The 18,531-nt window shown below is 38.2% G+C and overlaps 3 protein-coding genes across 5 annotated transcripts in view; 2 read left to right on the top strand and 1 right to left on the bottom strand.

Moving 5' to 3' along the window:
• The window catches only part of LOC129719050 (uncharacterized), a 219,523-nt gene extending 207,853 nt beyond the window's left edge, over positions 1 to 11,670 (top strand). Inside the window, exon 6 of the mRNA XM_055670411.1 lies at positions 10,357 to 11,670. The gene's annotated coding sequence lies outside the window, so the exon portion shown is untranslated. The remainder of the gene's footprint in view (positions 1 to 10,356) is intronic.
• Positions 11,671 to 12,103: 433 nt separating this feature from the next.
• On the top strand, positions 12,104 to 14,507 carry LOC129719047 (glycerol kinase). Its single transcript, XM_055670404.1, has 5 exons — positions 12,104 to 12,415; positions 12,477 to 13,151; positions 13,210 to 14,005; positions 14,064 to 14,168; positions 14,223 to 14,507. The coding sequence occupies exons 1-5, from the start codon at positions 12,335 to 12,337 to the stop codon at positions 14,327 to 14,329; spliced, it is 1,764 nt and encodes a 587-aa protein (XP_055526379.1). The 5' UTR covers positions 12,104 to 12,334; the 3' UTR covers positions 14,330 to 14,507.
• A 79-nt stretch (positions 14,508 to 14,586) lies between these two features.
• On the bottom strand, positions 14,587 to 16,324 carry LOC129719049 (mRNA cap guanine-N7 methyltransferase). Of its 3 annotated transcripts, none has more exons than XM_055670406.1 (3): positions 16,185 to 16,324; positions 14,946 to 16,125; positions 14,587 to 14,877 (listed from the first exon to the last, which is right to left on the bottom strand). In XM_055670406.1, the coding sequence occupies exons 2-3, from the start codon at positions 16,117 to 16,119 to the stop codon at positions 14,804 to 14,806; spliced, it is 1,248 nt and encodes a 415-aa protein (XP_055526381.1). In that variant the 5' UTR covers positions 16,120 to 16,125; positions 16,185 to 16,324; the 3' UTR covers positions 14,587 to 14,803. The 3 variants fall into 3 exon arrangements, with proteins under 3 accessions (XP_055526381.1, XP_055526382.1, XP_055526383.1); XM_055670407.1 differs by having other exon boundaries at positions 14,946 to 16,154; positions 16,249 to 16,307; XM_055670408.1 differs by having other exon boundaries at positions 14,946 to 16,154; positions 16,242 to 16,271.
• Positions 16,325 to 18,531: the final 2,207 nt, after the last annotated feature.

Here is an 18,531-nt window from a genome sequence, read left to right as displayed (position 1 = left end):
GATTTTAGCTGCTGTGTATCATTCTAGATCCGGAGATACTCATGTTAGACGGAAATCGGCCATTTTTGGCTGTTTTCCAGAAACCACAATATGCCATCCTACAATTCATAATGGTATCTGAAGACGATTTGTGGCTCCAGTGCATCATTACGATTCCGAAAATATCCATATTGGGTGGTATTTGGTCGTTTGCCGCTGTTTTTTCGAAACCGGAAGTCGCCATCTTAGATTTCAAAATGGTATCTGTGGTCGAATTTAGCTCCTGTGTATCTTTCTTTAATCGGATATTATTATATTGGGTGGAAATCGTCCATTTTTGGCTGTTTTCCAGAAACCGGAAGTTGCCATCTTACAATCCAAAATGTTGCCTGAGGTCGATTATGGAACATATTTTTTACCACTAAAAAAAATCACCTGCCAAATATGGTTTCATTTAGTTGATTAGTTCGCGAGATGTGCAGAAATTTGTGCAGAAACATGTGCTTCCATAAGAGGGAGGGGCGTCGAACCATTATGGACATATTTATTACCCTTTAAAACATCCACATACCAAATTCGGTTTCATTTGCTTGGTTTGTTCTTGAGTTGTGCAGAAATGTATGTTCCATTTGTATTGGACCTCTCCTTTCCAGAAGAGGGAGGGTTCTCAAACTATCATAGGAACCTTTATCGTGACCAAAAACCCCTACATACAAATTTTCACGTCGATCGGTTCGGTAGTTTTCGAGCCTATATGGATCAAACAGACCGGACTACATTTTTATATGTATAGATTACAACATCAATATTTTAGAACCTAAAGAGTGAATATACATTTATTGGATTGAAGCGTTCATGTAAATCTATTTTCACAATTAAAAGTTTGAATGAGAAAGGCTGGGTCTGACCGCTAGGTGGATTAATTTAGGTTTTTTTATGAAAAATTTTCACATTTTACCTCCCGATAGGCTGACAGTAAAATACTTCTGTCACAACAAAATATGCTCACACTGCTCTTTTCATTGGTATAGAGATAAGTGACTTTTCTCCTACGCACACTAGTAAACGTGTAAACCCGTGCACAGTGGTCGGAAAAGGCAATATGACGAACTTAATTCTTTTGTGCTTAAACGGTTGATGTTAGTCAAAGACAATGTTCATAAGAATTGTTCACAAAAATATAACGAATATGTTGAAAAGAAAATTTTTTGATCATGGCCTATCATCATAAAAATAAAAAATCTAACTTTTGATACAGCGAAGATACATGAATAGTTTCTTTAGCAAAGTTGTAGAACTTTTCAAAATATGAAACTTTGTAGAAGATATTAAATTTCTATGACGTCTATTTACTGAAATACAAAGCATTTTCGCTGTCAACCTCCTCAAATTTAGTTTTTCTAGCATAACTTTTTAAATATTGTTTTTTCAAGAACATAATAATTTAAACATTAGTAATGTTCTAGACAAATATGACCAACATAAAAACACAGGTTTCTTTCGAAGACAACATGTTGCTACAATCGTTCTATACTGAGCTAGAGCGTTTTTTCATTAAATTATTTCCTAGATTTAAATGCGTATAGGGGAGAAAGAGGCAAACCGGTGCACATCATCAAATACTTTTTTTAAAGCTTAGACCTTGTACTATAAGCTAGTTGAACTTTGATACTTGACAATTCATAAATGAATGAGTAGAATGATGTTCTAGGTATGTATGTTTCTGGAGTTTTCTATACGAAAATGCACAAACTACCTGATTGACGAACGATGATTTGTCAATTTATGAAACAGATTACTCGCAATACTTTCAAAATTAGTGAGAACACTTCTAAGGTATATTTAGTTGTTGATAGGTGCATCCATCAGTCATTCAAGGTGAGTAAAATGAACACATAACAGCAATGTTTATTGTTAATTAGGGTAGGGAACATATTTTAAGCAGCTTTAGGAGCCGCCTGTGTATTGAGACGAAATACTTGAAATCTGTAAGGTGAAATACGAACATATCGATTTGTTCTCTATCCTTTTCTCTGTCAGCACTTGTTTTCTGATTCTAAAACCGATTTAGCAAACTTTAACAATGATCAATTGAAGTTCCCTATCGAGGGACCTATTCCAATCACCCCGAACCTTTTAAGCACTTTGCATCTGTTTCGCAGGGGATTTATTTCAGCACCCGAATAGCGCCTGAATAGCTGCAATATTTTTCGTTTGAGTTTTTTCAAAGTTTTTTCCGTGTTGAACGGAATTTTATGTATTAGTAAGAATCAATCAAAGTTTTCGTTTCCATCATTCAAATTGTCTATATTGATCAAAATTCAGGAGATCGAGGCCCGTTTATTTCGACTGATTTGAATAGGCACCGCTGCTTAAGCCGTTTCTTACCCTATTTATTTCATCTTTATCTGTCTCGTTTTCACTCTCTGTGAAAATTAATATAAGCTTAGCATCTTTTGAAAATTCTTGATGCTTCTTTTGCGGTTTAACCCGCAAGCCGGCAATTACTGGATCTTAAGGAACCAATAGACGACGTATAAGATCACCGTTAGTAACAGTTCGTGAAATTTTTCGTGTGTGATTTAGCCTGAACCTTTTTATCACTTTGTTCAGTGACTCTCGCGCTTCTTCAGATAATTGGCCTGATGGAATATTGAAATGGTTAATAATGTCCGCACCTTGAAATAATATTTTATGGTAAATAAAACCAAGGATATATGGACACCAACAAACGAGCAGTTTCCAAACAATAGTGGTTGAATTTTGATGCGTTAATTTCCCGGCCAGATAAAATGTACTGTAGTATTGTAGCGCAACGTTGAATTGCATGTAGATCAATTGTTGGTTTCCATATATCCTTGATTTCACTTGCCAGCAACAGTTCATATGTTATGTGTTCATTTTAATCACGTCGAATGACTGATGGATCCATAAAGGATGCACCTATCAACAACTAAATATACCTAAGAAGTGTTCTCACTAATTTGGAAAGTATTGCGAGTCATCTGTTTCATAAATTCACAAATCATCGTTCGTTTGTGCATTTTTGTATAGAAAACTCCAGAAACATACATACCTAAAACATCACTCTACTCATTCATTTATGAATTGTCAAGTATCAAAGTTCAACTAGCTTATAGTACAAGGTCTAAGCTTTAAAAAAAGTATTTGATGATGTGCACCGGTTTGCCTCTTTCTCCCCTATACGCATTTAAATCTGGGAAATAATTTAATGAAAAAACGCTCTAGCTCAGTATAGAACGATTGTAGCAAACATGTTGTCTTCAAAAGAAACCTGTGTTTTTATGTTGGTCATATTTGTCTAGAACATTATGTTCTTGAAAAAACAATATTTAAAAAGCTATGAGCATGAGCATGAGCATGAGCATGATTGACCGCCCGCGGTTGCTACTCCGTCATTGCCAGATCAGCTGTAATTACACAGAGAACCAATGGGTGATGTTTGGGACTAACATTCATCCTCAATGTGTAAAAACTGGTGATCTTATCTTTATGTTAGGCAATACCAGCGCCGGCCGCATCCGAATGCAGGTCAAAGAAGGAGTCTGTATGGGAATATGTTGACGTGATACTCGCTTTATTGGAAGCCGAGAACACCTCTGCACTTCCACGAGAAATCACTGGGATGTTGAAGAAAAGGGTAGGGTTTGCAGCAGATTTCGTTTTGGTAAACGATGCGCTGAATTCGGGTACCGGATTCATAGCAAATATCGCGCCTACAAGTTCATATTAACCTCCGCGAAAATTATTACGCGATTCGAACTCGTTCTGTTTGATAAACCACCGAAAAAAGGGCACGCGAGAATACCGGAACTGCGATTAAATTAATACAGACTAAAATATTCGAACATTCCCTCAACAAACCATCATGCAACTACCGAAGAGAGTCTCCCATTGGTGTATCTCAGTCGACTACACAATGTTACGAGAGCTACGAAAGTTCTATCCACGTTAACGTCTCGACACTTCTATTGTTTCCTCCAAGAGGTTATACCGAAAACTACATCGCGTTGATAATCTATCTGTAGAAAACACGAACTCATGGAAGGTATCGACGTGACATTCGGACATCTGTTTATGAAGTCCTTATACAACTACCGAAACGTATCTCCCATTGATTTATCTCAGCTGACTACACGATTTTACGAAAACTACTGGAGTTGAGTCCACGTTAACGTCTCGCCACTTCTATCGTTTCTTCGTGAAGGACCCTCTTTATATCGAAAATTATAACGGTAGATATTCGGTCACCCGGAGATATGGCTTTCTGCTTAGCAGGTCGACTAACGACATTCGTCTGTTCTTAAAAAGCGATTTCCTGACTTTAAGGCAGAACCGAAGCATCATGCACGACCGCTCTATTCCTTTCTACCGATGTGGACGCGTATGGACGTGGCGTTTCACGTCGATTTTCTTTTGTTTGTCTACGCAAGAGTCGCCTTTCAAATACAAAAATTGGCGAAATTCCATGCATCCAAAGCCCTAATAATTTGAAAAATGCAGGTACACATATTTGCCAAAACGTAGTCTCAAATTTGCGAACAAAACGCCAAACTAGCCATAATTATAAAATAATATTCAAAACGACTATTGAAAAGCTAGAAAAATCGAAAAATAGTAGGCATCGATTCTGGTTAGTAGCAAAACTTACATTTCAAACTCTTATAATCCATGTGCATGTTTACCAAAACAACTTTAGCTATTTTGTTTAGTCACTGTTAACAAATTATGATCCAATGGGGGTCTCTATCACTAACGCTATTTTGTGTAGAACAATACGCGTGAAGCCGGGTATTCAAACTCTACTTCTAACCGTGGTTTAGTTTCGACTCCATGAATTTTATCCCAAAATGGCTACTTCTAAATATTAAATGCACGCGAACACGAATAGACTGCTTGTTCACTATCCCATTGATCGAATCCTCCAGCATTTAAAGAAAAATATAATAAAATATAAAAGGAACGCTCTCACCTATGTCATCCGGATCAGATTGGGAATAAGTTTAGGCTGTTGCCTGTCCTTACTTTTTCTCACACAATATTTAACCGACACTGTGGTTGATTAGGCGGAAGTTTCACAACCGATCTCAACTTCTAACAAACACTTGAATTGAGCTGGCTCCTGGCTGCAGCTGAAATTGAGGCCGCACCAAAAAGCACCCTTGTCCAGCGCACTAAACTCGACACCATTACATAACATACACAATTTTCTTCCTCTTTCCTGGTGCTGATAGACCAGAATTGTCACAGTTAGTTGCTTATTAGTCACTTGAAGTCTGAATTCACAATTTCCGGGCTAATTTTTGCTCGACTAGCAACTTTACCTTTGATTTGATTCAGTTTACGATTACATTTATGAAACACTATCCGAGAACAATAAATTTAAGTATATTCAACGAGCAAATTGTGAAACAGCGAAAAATTGCGTCCGTTCGCGTTCGTGGTTTACTTCGATCTCAATATTTAAAAAGCTATGCTAGAAACACTAAATTTGAGGAGGTTGACAGCGAAAATGCTTTGTATTTCAGTAAATAGACGTCATAGAAATTTAATATCTTCTACAAAGTTTCATATTTTGAAAAGTTCTACAACTTTGCTAAAGAAACTATTCATGTATCTTCGCTGTATCAAAAGTTAGATTTTTTATTTTTATGATAGTAGGCCATGATCAAAAAATTTTCTTATCAGCATAGTCGTTATATTTTTGTGAACAATTCTTATGAACATTGTCTTTGGCTAACATCAACCGTTTAAGCACAAATGAATTAAGTTCGTCATATTACCTTTTCCGACCACTGTGCCGTGTAAAGTTGCTTTTGTTTCCTCCAAACTGTAAATCTTCGCATCTCGTTGCTTCAACTTTTATCACTTTTTATCATTTTTGATCGATTATGTTTAGCAGCTTCTTCCGATTTCTGATTACGAATGAAAAAATTTATTCAGAAACCAATTTAAAACATATAATGAGTGTTCAACTGAATATTTGTCCAGCTGCTAATAACATAGCATTACAAACAAAACAGCTATTCGTAAATATTTTCCTCAACTAGTTGCAGTAACACATTCGTACGTAAAAAGGTCTATTGCAGCAGTAGTAGCTACAGCAGGGGCAGGAATGTAGTAAATAGTAGTGACCTGGGAGGGAGAAACGGATACGACGCTGTGGAAGTGTCAAAATGAACCAGGATGAGCTGTCATTGACTGTCAAACAGTACAAGGAAAAAAAGAATTTTTTTGTAAGACGACATCCTTTAATTACGTAACGCAAAAAAAACAGTTTCAGACCCCCACCCTCCATATGTAATGAACCGTAACGCCAACTTTTAACTCCCATAAAAATTACGTAACGCTGAAGAAGAATTTGCTTAATAAAAATGAAGTGAATCTTTATATTAGAGAAATGACAAGGCACTCACCGTTAAGGAAACCGCCAACATCAAAACGGGCGATCATTATACAGATCCTCTGCATTGCCGTTATCCGTTTTGATGTTGACAGTTGCCTTACTCAAGGGACAAAACTGGTTTTATCAAAGTTTTATAGCCCTGTTTTGGCTGTATCAAACGCTATCTCTGGTGTATAGGCTCCCTATAAAAACGCTAGCGCCCGTGTACCAACTGTCGTTCAAAAGATTTTAGAATTATATTCTTCATTATTCTTCATTTAAAAATCGTAGGACAACGATATAATTTATTTTAACACCAACGATTTACTCAGAAAATTACACTCTTTCAGCTGATATATAAAAATCAGAGAGCCTTATAAAGTTAAACAACCCAAGGAGGCATCATTTCGGCCCTGTTTTAAGGGGTAATATCTACCAAAAGTTCAAAAAACAAGGCTTTTTCATGAAAGGACATTTGAGATGTAAGATATATAAACAATATATCGTTGGATTAAGCAACTCTTGGAGAATAGAAAAAATTATTGCTGCTTTTTTTACAAAATGGTGACTGTGCAGCAATTGCCGTAAACCGCTTTTTTTAAGTTGTTCCGCGGCGAGCAGTAGAAGTCGTGCCCAACTCCACCCATAAACAAAACAAAAGTTTTTTCATTATCTACATAAGTGTCGCTAGTAAAGTACACATGATTATATTTTTAGAATGTTTCTTCGCAAAATGGCAACGGTTTGAAAAAAAAGTTCTTTTTCGACAAAAAAAATCGACTTTAATTTTTTATAACTTTTGTTGTTGTTAATCAATCGCCAAAATCGTGTGTACTTCACTAGATAATCTAATGAAGAAGCTACAGTTAAAATTTCAAGTCAACCGGATGTAAACTTTTTCAGTTCTACTGCTCGCCAATTTAGAAAACATGGTTTTGAGAAAAACGCGTTTAAAGTTTCCAAATGCTATAAATATTAAGAATCGCAATAATAAAGCCCCTAATAATTCTTTACCTTCAGTCAGCTATCTCTGCGCCGTAAAGTTGTCATTCCTGGGCTTCATTTTCTTCTTCTTCCTTTTTGTTATCTGATGTAAGGCTGCGCCTAACCTCTTTTGCGATATCAGACATGCGATGCTCAGCGACTTTGACGCGGTTGGCGTCCGATCTCACGCAAAACTCAAACTTGTCACTCATATTTAAGTACTTTTGAGGATAACTCACAGTTAAAAAGTATCAAAAAACTCAAACAAAGAACGTACACGTACTAAACAAATGGAAATTGTGAGTAAACACGTGCTGTAGAGACGCTGTAACCGTCGAAACTTGATGCAGCGACCTCTATACTTCAAATTTCAAACACGAGATCGATCATAGGCAACTTCTACTAGTTTACAAAGCCTCAAATTAGAAACATAAACGAGCATCGTCAAAATAAACGAAAAATGTTATATTGGAGCATAAAAGTTATTGATTTAAATGAATTTTGAGTTTAGATCAGTACTTGGGCGATGTAGATTTTGATTCTAGGATAGTTTTAGCATGATTCAAGCCATTAAAAAAAATGACAAGAAAAAAATTTTTTTTGGTAGATATTACCCCTTAAGTTTTCGTTGTAGAAATCCAATATTCTGTAACGCTCGATCAAATATCAAAATGTTTGGATAGGTATGGCGGATGATTTTTCAATTCTGTACTATTTGTGTATTTGTTGTAGCCTCACAACAAAATTTTCTCGATACTCGTAATTTAGTTTGTTTCCGTTTACTTGTACCGTAAAACTTTAATCAGCGGGGTAACATTGATCAGTTTTACCCTTCTCATGAATAGTTGAAATAAAACTGCTCCGTGATTACTTTTGCTAAATTAGAGTATAACATCTTAGTCTTGTGTCATTCGAGGTCTGAATAATATTGCATAGGTTGAAATTTTTTATTGTTTTGATGACCAAATTTTAAAATTAATTTGACCGTTATATTTCTTACTCTCAGTAAGTGCCTAAAAAGCACTTTATACTAGTCGAATATTGAACACTTCGTATTCATTGACATGTTTTCCAAATCCGTTATTTAATTTTCTCAATCAACTAGAAAAAAATTTAGTCAAATTTATTCGTTTACAGTTAGGAATTAATTTATATTTGTTAAGAAAGTCCAGTACACCAGGATGTTGTCTTGGCTAGAGCATATAACGTAAGAGGTTAGAGCTGGCCTATTGATACTTCCGTTGTTGGAAAGGCCTTGCATATATGATCAACATACGTTTTCTGAACACAAACATTTTACAACGATTGCTGACTTATAAAATACTTCTGGCACAATTCGCGACCAACGTTTACGTTTTTTATCATCGAAAGGTAAAATTACATATGGCATAAAAATGATTCGTAGTACATACTGCGGCTAGGTGCAAGGACAGGACTATCCTCCGCAGTAAGAGCAGTCAAGGAGAACGTGATTTCAATCCGGGAAGCGTCTCTAAACATGTTATCAAAGCATTATTTAACATTTTTAATTCAAAAAAGGTTCAAAACTATTCCAAATTGAAACTGATCCAAGTTACCACAAATAAGGAAAATTGAAACAACGACGAACAAATGTTTTTAATGTTCACTGTGACTTCTAATTGTATGGGAAAAATGCCTGAAAAAATGCTGTTAAGATACATAACGACCCCCCTTTTTCATGGTAAAAATGACAAAAACGATGTTTTTTATTGTTCTGGACAATGATATTTAGTGTAAAATTGATGTATTTACAATGAAAAACATAGTTAAATTATGGTATAGCTCTTCGATATTTTAAAAACCAATGCCTTGTTAGCGACAGTGGCAAATTTGTCTCTCGCTCTTCTTAGCAAGGCTTCGAACTATGATATCAATTTTGACAGTAAAAATGTTCTGTTTTTTTTTTCAACCTCAAACTTTTGTAAAGCAGAATGTCTGGATACCACTGAAAACCTTACAAAAGTTTCTGTGATATTCTACTCCCTATTGTTCTGGTCTTCAACAGCTTTGGCATGAGGTTTTCAAAGATACATAAATACCACATCAAAACCATAATCATCCAGAACCACGCAAAAATACCCCGCGTATGCCTGCGGCATACTACAGCACAGATTTATCGACTTTTCAAACTTTTCCAGCTGCAAAGTTTGCCGAGCTGACTAAAGGTAAACAATTTCGCCAACATAAACATAAACAAAAACAGATGGCATCAACGATGTTTGTTTTAATATTAGGCGAAGTCTTGGTTTGCCTTTGAACAGTACCATGATGTATAAAAACATTACGGTATGTCAGAAGCACAATCAAGCATTCTGAAAAAAAAAATTGTCAGAGACCATGTTTGTTTATAAACAACTAATTCAAAAAAATTACGGCATCTTTCGATGCATTCAAATTATGGATATGACAATTCTGCATGTCTTGCTACCAACATTCATCAGAAGCAATTCACAATTTAAAGCACACAAATTTGCGAGTTTCATTTGCCTACAGGGTGCCACCGTGAAAGTGATTTAAAGTGAGACGGTTTTTTTATAGTATCTTATATAGTATATAGTATCTTAATTATTTATAAAACAGTCACATAACCATTTACATACCATATCAGCTTCAGTTTTGACCATCTAGTTTATAGTAAACTGAGAAAAAACCATTTGGTGAACTTGGCGTTAGGTATGGTTACCATTCAAAAACAGCGATTTTTCCGAACATATTTTTTTTCGATATCATACACAATATGGTAAACTAATAATCCAAAATTTTGTACTAAAACTATTCTTCAAATAGTATAAATATGTTATTTTACAGTAGTTTCCAGTTGTTCAGGTATCATTTCATGAATGGTATATATATACTGATTTATATTCTGATACTCGTTCGTGGAATAGTCGTGATATTGTTTTGAGTATAAAGATTGTTAGTGGCGATTTCTTTATTTTTTGCAAAATCATGTTTTTGTTTTTCAGCTGCAGATATCATCACTTGCCAGCCATCTTGCACATTTCTTTTTGTGACTGGTCATATTTGTATTCTTCCAGGCTGCGAGGGGCGCTGTTTTGCATTCGTCGTCGTGCAATGTGGACTTCAACATCGTTTTGCTCGGAGATACTGGATAGAAAAAAGGATTGTATAAATACTAAAGCCGAAAGATTTGTGACCAATTTGATTACCTTTCATTATAGTTTGACAAACACCTGCGACTACAGCGTTTATTGGAAGATATCTCTTCGTTGTTCGATGGAGCTTCAACCGTTGAAGGTGTGGTGGACAAACAGTGATCACTATCCTATTTGGGGATACTGAATAGAAATAGTTCAAGTCATTCAGTTTAGTACAGTAATAACTGATGAAAGACATTATCACGAACAGTTACCATACTTCATTAAGTACAGTTAAAATCCTTACCGCTTCAGCAATAGTTTTTGATTATGCGGGTATGTATGTGGTACTAAAAATACCAAAAATTTTGGTCAAAGAGGATTGTTTATCAAACTTATTCGACAACTACTCAAAATTGGGTTGTTTAACTACTCACGGACATTAGGTAAAAGTGTGTAATTTTGTGAGCAAAACGTGATTTTTTAAAACTTTGTGTCATCATTCTTCGCTTTTTAAATGAAGAATAAAAATTCGCTCTAAATCGCTACAATGACAGCCCTAGTAACAATATTAGTTTTATCAAAGTTTTATAGCGCTTAATACAGCCAGAACAGCGCTTTAAAACTTTATAAAACCAGTTTTGTTACTGGGGAGTTGATATCTGGGCGAACTGTCATTGTAGCGATTTCGAGCAGTTTTTAATCGTGATATTAAAAGCTAAGGACAAGAAATGCAGTTCTTTCAGATGACATAAAAAACTGATACAGTGATGATTCGCTCGTTGGGGTTCGTTAGTTGGGTGTTCGCTGACCCAACTAAAAAGCACTCTAATGTCAGAATTCAACGTCATTCAAATGCTTTTCAGGAGTCCGTAAAGTGAAAAAAATATTACTAAAATAAAATTTTATTATTTATTGTAAAAAAATTGTAAACATGTTTAGTTATTAAGCTTAATCCATTCAGCATTGATAAGTTTGTTTCTCAGCGCTATTAACTGGACACTTCATGCAGATAATCTCTGGCATAATCAATCGCGTAATTCGCAAAGTACATGTTATACATTTATACATTTTGTACATTTTGTGGGTAATTTAAAGGTTTATTGTTCGGTTGTTTGTTCTTTTATTTCTTCAACGCCTTCACCGGAAATATACAGCGTAGCGATCCTCCATTTTTTAGGCAAGAAGTAGAGTGATGTACTTGCGCTTTATCGTTTTGCTTCTCGTTGGATTTTTTGTATGAAAAAGTATTGACCAAATACATAAAATATTTACTACAGCAGTAAGACAAATGAGCAAAGTTCATTTTCTTCGACATAGTTTTACCGCAATCAAATTAGGAAATCGTTTCAAAGCAGGAAGAAAACAAACAATCGGCGCTCCCCTTTGAAAAATTTGCCCAGTTGTCAGTTCATCCAACTAACGAACACGATTCACTAGTTGGGTGGCAGTCGTGTTCCAACCAACGAATTTCGGCTGTATAGCTAAACCCAATTGGCTTCCTGCACGGAATGACTCCGTTGAGTGAAATCGACACAAAAATGGGTACTTTTCGTTTTCCGTGTAGAGACTGTATTGCGTCCTTTCCAATTTGTAATCCCGTTCAAACTGTTATACTGTCATAAACACAGTGCACTATGACAGCGACAGCACAACAAAACAAAAACAATCAGTAAGCTTTGAGGCAAAATCGATAGAAGACAATGAAAAAGTTCAAAAACAGTTTGTAGTTGCTTAATAGAAACCGAAAAATAAAGTTTTAACTGCACCGTAGAGTAGCAATGACCGACCGGATTCGTCCGGCAAGATCCCGTAGCACAAGGTATACTAAACTAGAGATAGAAAAATGAACGGTTTATCAACCCGTAGCAAGTTTGGCTCTCTGATCGGGGTCCTATACGTTGGCCACTCGAGTTGCAAATTTCTGGTGAGTAATATGATAGTGAAAACAAAGAGATATTATAACTTCAAGCAAAACTAAATTGCAGATCTACGCAGCGAAAAATGCGGAAGTGCTAACCTGCCATGAAGAACCGTTGGAATCACTCTCTCCTCAGTCCGGCTGGGTCGAATTCGATCCACTGCAGATTTGGCAATCGGCCAAGCTCTGTGGAGAACGGGCTGTGCAGAATCTGTTGCTGCTGGATATCGATCCAAGCGATATTGTTGCAGTGGGAGTGTGCAATCAGCGTGAGACCTGCGTCCTCTGGCGACGGGACGATGGACAACCGTTATGTAATGCAATCAGCTGGTGCGATACGCGGACCTCGGACATTGTAGCCGGCCTTCTGGCGCGAGTGAAAGGAAAGGTGAACTTTCTGAAGGAGGTCTGCGGGTTACCACTGGCCAACTGTTTCAGCGCAGTAAAAATTCGTTGGATGCTTGACAATGTAGAGGGGGCGGAGAGTCAGGACTTAATGTTTGGTACGCTCGATAGTTGGGTGATTTGGAACCTGACGGGTGGAGCGAACGGCGGTATTCATGTTACCGATGTGACGAATGCTTCCAGAACGATGCTGATGAATTTGGAAACCCTACAGTGGGATCAGAGATTGTGCCATTTTTTTAAAATTCCCCTAACGATACTGCCTGAGATACGAAGCTGTTCGGAAATTTTTGGCTATATCAGTGAGGGATCCCTGAGTGGCATTCCGATTGCTAGTGTAAGTTTTAAAAATGAATTGGTTTTTTACTAAAAAAAATTAATGAGCATTTTTCTAGTGCATTGGCGATCAGCAGGCAGCTCTGCTAGGTCAGATCTGCCTCAGTGCAGGACAACTCACCTGTAATCTAGACGATGGTGGATTCCTTATGTTCAACACTGCTCAAGAGATCATTGATTCTAATAATAGACTTCTATCGACGGTCGCTTACAAGCTCGGTCCGACAGTGGATGCATTTTACGCACTGGAAGGTGCAATACCACATGCCGGTGATTCCGTGGCATGGTTGCACAAGAACCTTCAGCTTTCGAGTCAAAACGGTTCTCTCGCGCAGAGCTTTCTCGGTGATTCAACAAATCCGTCTGCCCTCATTTCATCAATCTGTTCGAGCCATTCCCTAAGTGCATATGCAGGGGATACGAGTAATTCAAACTACGGAGTGATTTTGGTGCCTGCTTTCAGCGGATATTACGCTCCTTATTGGCGATACCGAGCTCGTGGAATGCTTTTCGGTTTGACACTGCAAAGCACTGCTCAGCAGATTTTGTTTTCAGCGTACGAAGCCATTTGTTTTCAGCTGCGCGAAATTCTGGAATCCCTTTCGAAGGACTGTCGGACATGGCCAACCGTGAAGCGGTTGGTTGCTGGTGGAGAGCTTAGCGAGAAACCGTTCCTCATGCAGATGCTTGCCGATCTGTGTGGGGTTGGTATCGAGCGACCGCAAACGTCCACACCAGTCTGCCTGGGTACGATGCTTGCCGCCGGCCTTGCCAGTGGAATACTGACATTGGAAGATTTTCGAACCACGTGCATTCCTCCGGTTGACCATTACGGGCCGACACTTAACTCTAGTCGTGAGTACTCTTTAAGAATCACCAAATCAACTTGTTAAGTTTTTTCGTACTTCTACAGAACGTGATAGGAAATTTCGCAAATGGAAAATGGCGGTGGCCCGCTGTCTTAGCTTTGATTCTGTGGCGGGAACGGATCTTACCAAATTTAGCATGGAAGAGCATGGTAAAATAATATTCTTTGTTTAATTTTTCATCCATACAAAAGTCTTCCCCCCAGATCCAGACTACTCAGTACGCTGTTCCATACCCGGCGCCGTGTATTTAATCACTTCCTTCGCTCTCGTGGTGCTCGCCGAAATTCTACAGAAGAGTCCCAATGTTTAGTTGAGCCGCGGCGGAACGTGGTAGTGTTTCAAATTGTTCAATTTATTACTGTTGACCGTAGAGGATATTTCTCGCTTATTTGTGACCTCAATCAAACGCACCCAGTGGATCGTTTCAATCACGCTTTGCAGCGATCCAAGCATCACTTAATGGAATAAACTGTTAGTTATTGTTGCAACGTTCAAGTTTTCATTTATGGTGAAAGCAGAACCTTTTTTTCTGGACTCGGCGTAAAAAAACTCCATAACCACCCAATATCCTTTGCCTACCTTAGCGATTATATTCTCTAGGGCGTCATAAATATTGATCAATTATTTCGTACTGCTCTCGGAAAAGCGACAACAAAACTCAAGCAATAAAAGATAAAGTTCGAAATTGTCACAAAGAAGCAATTTTAAAAAATGGTTTCCACGATCAGGAACAACTTACGATATACAAACGCTGCCTGAAGCTTAAATACCTTACATCAGTTCTTTAGGAATACACTGCATTTCCTTTGGCGTCCCATTGAGTTTTCATTTTTTGAAAAGCGAAAAACAAATACAACGCTGAAACGAACAAAGCGCAACATTAGATTATTCAGGGTCTAATCAAAGTTTATAGAAGGAGAACTCACTGCTAGCCTCCCACTCTTGCAGGGACAGCGTTCCCAGCTTGCAGCGACCATTCCGATCGTAAAACTGCTGAACATGAGCATACTGTTCCGGCTGGTTCTGCTGCCGCTCGCGATCATAGTGCGAGTGGCTGGGAAATGTTTCCAGCGCCTGCATTTTTTCGATAAGCGGTTGCCAAGATCCGATGGATTCCTCGTAGCACTCGTCAAACCGCTTTTTCTCCACTAGTCGAAGGCCCAGCTTGCGGGCCAGTTTCTCCAGCGTCGGAAAGTGAACCAAAAACTCCGGACAATCCACGACACCATCCAGCTGGAAGTTGTACTTGGCACCAAAAAGTGGCGGTGTTTCAGTATCGCATAAAAGTGTAATCTTGTAGACATCATTGCCGAAGCAATCGCTTCCAGCCGCCCGCTGCCGCTTCATAATTTCGTTCGCATCCGGAATAGTACCGATGAAATAGCCTCCTTCCTGTAAACACTCGGCCGCATTTTTCATCATCCGTTCCGCTTGCTTGAGCGATTCGAAGCTGTAGTGAAACGCGAACTGGCAGCTGACCAGATGCAATTTCAGTGAAGGGTCTTTGAACTTCGTTCTTAGCTGCTGCAATGTAGCATCGGCAGTAATAAACTCCGCCGTGAAAAGCTTACCATCATTCATCGGTGTCATCTTCTTGTATCGCTCTTCGCACTGCTTTACGCTAATTTCGGCTATATCGGTGCAGATTAAATGGGTAATGTTACCTTTAAGCCATTTCAGCAGGTCTCCTCCTTTTCCACAGCACATATCCATTACCCGAAGTGGGGTTCCCAGCGAGGCTTTTCCCTTTACCATAGCCAGGTATTTGTTGATTAAAATACTTTTTACCCAATTGTTGAAATTTCGCATATAAAAAATTCTCGAACGGTTTCGCTCGGCCAGTCCCCGTTCTTCGATTTGGTTGTAGTGAGTTGCGACCACCGTGGTGTGTTCGCCCGCCGCTCTTTTCGCCTCCGGCTCGTCATCATCACTGTCGGCACTAAGCGATCGCTTGCCCAACTTCGACTGACCTGGTTCAGTGAACTCAGCAACTGGCGCTACTGGTCCACTATCCGGGACTTCATGTTCATCGCCGGTTTCGCTGTCTTCGGATAGTCGTTGTGGTTGTCCAAAAGTAACAGTTTCAACTGTTTCCGACATTCTAAGCTAAATGTAGTTTAACGGATTATCGTAAACTGGAAAAAAAATGACAAACCGTGAGTTACCTATTTATGATGAACAAGTCGAATTCAGAAACTATTTTAATATCTTAAATCTACTACAAATTACACTGCTGACTATACGGGCTACTGAAAGATTCTTTGAAGTGAATGACAAGTCAATCATGACTTTCTTCTGACAGTGCATTTTTTGTGATAACAGCGCCACCAAGATACGAGACGGGTGCAAGAAACTAACGTAGAGAACCTGAAAAAAAGTACCATGTATCCTTGGGAACCAGAGATGCCAGATATACAGACAAATCTGTATTATACAGACTTTCTGTGTTGCGATACAGACACGCATAAGCCTACAGATTTTATACAGACATTTAGTATAATACAGATATTACACAGATATCTGATATTCTACATAATGGTTTTACCAGTATACACAAAAAAACGAACACAAAAACCAAAAGTCACTGTAGCCGTTGCTGGAATAAGTGAACTAGGAACTGAACACTTTGCTGAACATATTAATCTTGCGTTTTTGAGAGTGAAATCATGACAACGGGAATCGAGTCAGGCCATCGGGGTTTTTATCGGCCCCGTGGGCACTAATCTGCCTGTTTCGCCCCCAGTAACAAACAGCTGATTGTCTCGATCGATTGCCATGCAGGTTATATTGGTGAAAAGACCGTTTGTTCTATTCGAAGCAATATCCAACGTTGAAGAATTGCTTAAAATGTCCCAAACCTTGAAGGTACTATTTTTATAACCGCGAGACTTCTGCCATCATGTATCAGTTTAGCTACATTACGACGAACGACGATTTTTATCACGGGAAAGACTCTTACTTCTATGTGTTACTTAGATTTAAAAGATAAATTATTTATCGATTAATCGACCAACTATGATAGACTCGAAAAAGAACAATCAAAACAAGCAATAAAACAAAACAATCTGACAGGTCGACAAATAATTAGGTATCAATGTATCGGTAACTTTTTTTCGCAGCGGTATACAGACTTATACAGACATTTTTATGGATTATACAGACTTGCCAAAAATAAGTGTGGCATCTCTGTTGGGAACAGTGAATGTTTTTAGTTGTAAACTGAGGGGCGACAACTGGCTTCTTGCTCTTCTTCGTCACTCACCTCGGTAATCCCTGTTGTATTTATCGCAAGTGATTTAATTCATACGGAAAGTACTTGAATGTTTTGATGCTCTTTATCATTTTATTATCCACAATCCCTCCTGCAGGTGATAGATTTACCGTCTCAGGGTTACCGGAGAGTCTGCATCATTAATATTCTTAAAAACGAACGTCCATCGATGATTATGGTTCATTCATTGACTCTTCTAAATTGTACTTTTCGCACAAGCAATGTGCCTCAACAAGTATGTACTAAACTTAATACAGAACGGATTCAAAAGTGGAACTAAGCTCACGCTCCACAATTTACTTCCGACATTGAGCAGTGGTATGTCGTTCTTATGCTTCACGCAAAACCCAATCGCCTCCTTACTTTTGGATCTTTTGGAAATCGATATAAGTGATGATCTGAATAAATGGGATCTCTTACCATGTCCGTATTTGAACGCTTCGTACATAATTTTGAATGTTCACTAGAATATTTTAGATTACTACAGGTGAAATTGTTAAAAAAAACTATAAATCAAAACATGTTGCTCAGCAACACTGCCAAAATCAAAACAGTAAGCCTGATGATAAATTTGAACGCACCCGGCGTTTTTAGCCTGCAATTTCAGCCAATCAGTGAGCGGTTCCCGTAGTGGATGCAAATCTATACGCAGTTGCAGTGGCGTAGCTGTGGTTTGGTGGGCCTGGTGCGGTAACAAAAATGGGCCCCCCCCATGAAAATGACTGGGCAGTTTTTTGAAGTAGAATACTTCTCTCAGGAAATTCGGCTAGATAGGGATGTGAAATGAAAATCTAAAACCGAAAAAAGTGAAAAATATGTCCAATTTCAAATGCTAATAAATCGGTTAGTATTCGATGGATCTCCTTCGTTCTTGCAGCAATAGATTGGAAAATCTTCTAAGATTCTTCCCAAATGAAGATAATTGTAATTTTTTTATTCAAACTATTGTACTATTGAAAATAGTCAAGCCTTGTCGATTCGGCCTCTGATTGGTCGTTATATGATTGCTTCCCAAGCACGGTCAACTGAATCATATACCTTGCAATTCAAAATATGGTATTTGGCCTATATAAGAGCCTGTTTCAGCCGAAGCGGCTCATAATAGTTCTAGACAGCGACAACAGCAGTCATCCTTTAGCAGCAGCAGTAGCAGTGCAGTGGATACCAGCGATAGCGGAAAGCGGCCACAGCCGTGGCATAGCAATGGGTAGCGCACTTGTTGCAGCGGATCTCAGCATCGA

The sequence above is a fragment of the Wyeomyia smithii genome, chromosome 1 (genome assembly GCF_029784165.1).
Source record: "Wyeomyia smithii strain HCP4-BCI-WySm-NY-G18 chromosome 1, ASM2978416v1, whole genome shotgun sequence".
Classification (NCBI taxonomy): Eukaryota; Metazoa; Arthropoda; class Insecta; order Diptera; family Culicidae; genus Wyeomyia; species Wyeomyia smithii.
Note: the sequence above shows the minus strand (reverse complement) of the source record. Positions and strands in the feature narration are given on the sequence as shown.

Coding starts and splice junctions, on each gene's coding strand:
- LOC129719049 (XM_055670406.1), bottom strand. CDS start 16,119: ATGTCGGAAACAGTTGAAACTGTTACTTTTGGACAACCACAACGACTA. Junction 14,878..14,945: donor GCAAGAGTGGGAGGCTAGCA/GTGAGTTCTCCT, acceptor TGTTCGTTTCAG/CGTTGTATTTGTTTTTCGCT.
- LOC129719047 (XM_055670404.1), top strand. CDS start 12,335: ATGAACGGTTTATCAACCCGTAGCAAGTTTGGCTCTCTGATCGGGGTC. Junction 14,006..14,063: donor GCCGACACTTAACTCTAGTC/GTGAGTACTCTT, acceptor GTACTTCTACAG/AACGTGATAGGAAATTTCGC. Junction 14,169..14,222: donor ATTTAGCATGGAAGAGCATG/GTAAAATAATAT, acceptor TCTTCCCCCCAG/ATCCAGACTACTCAGTACGC.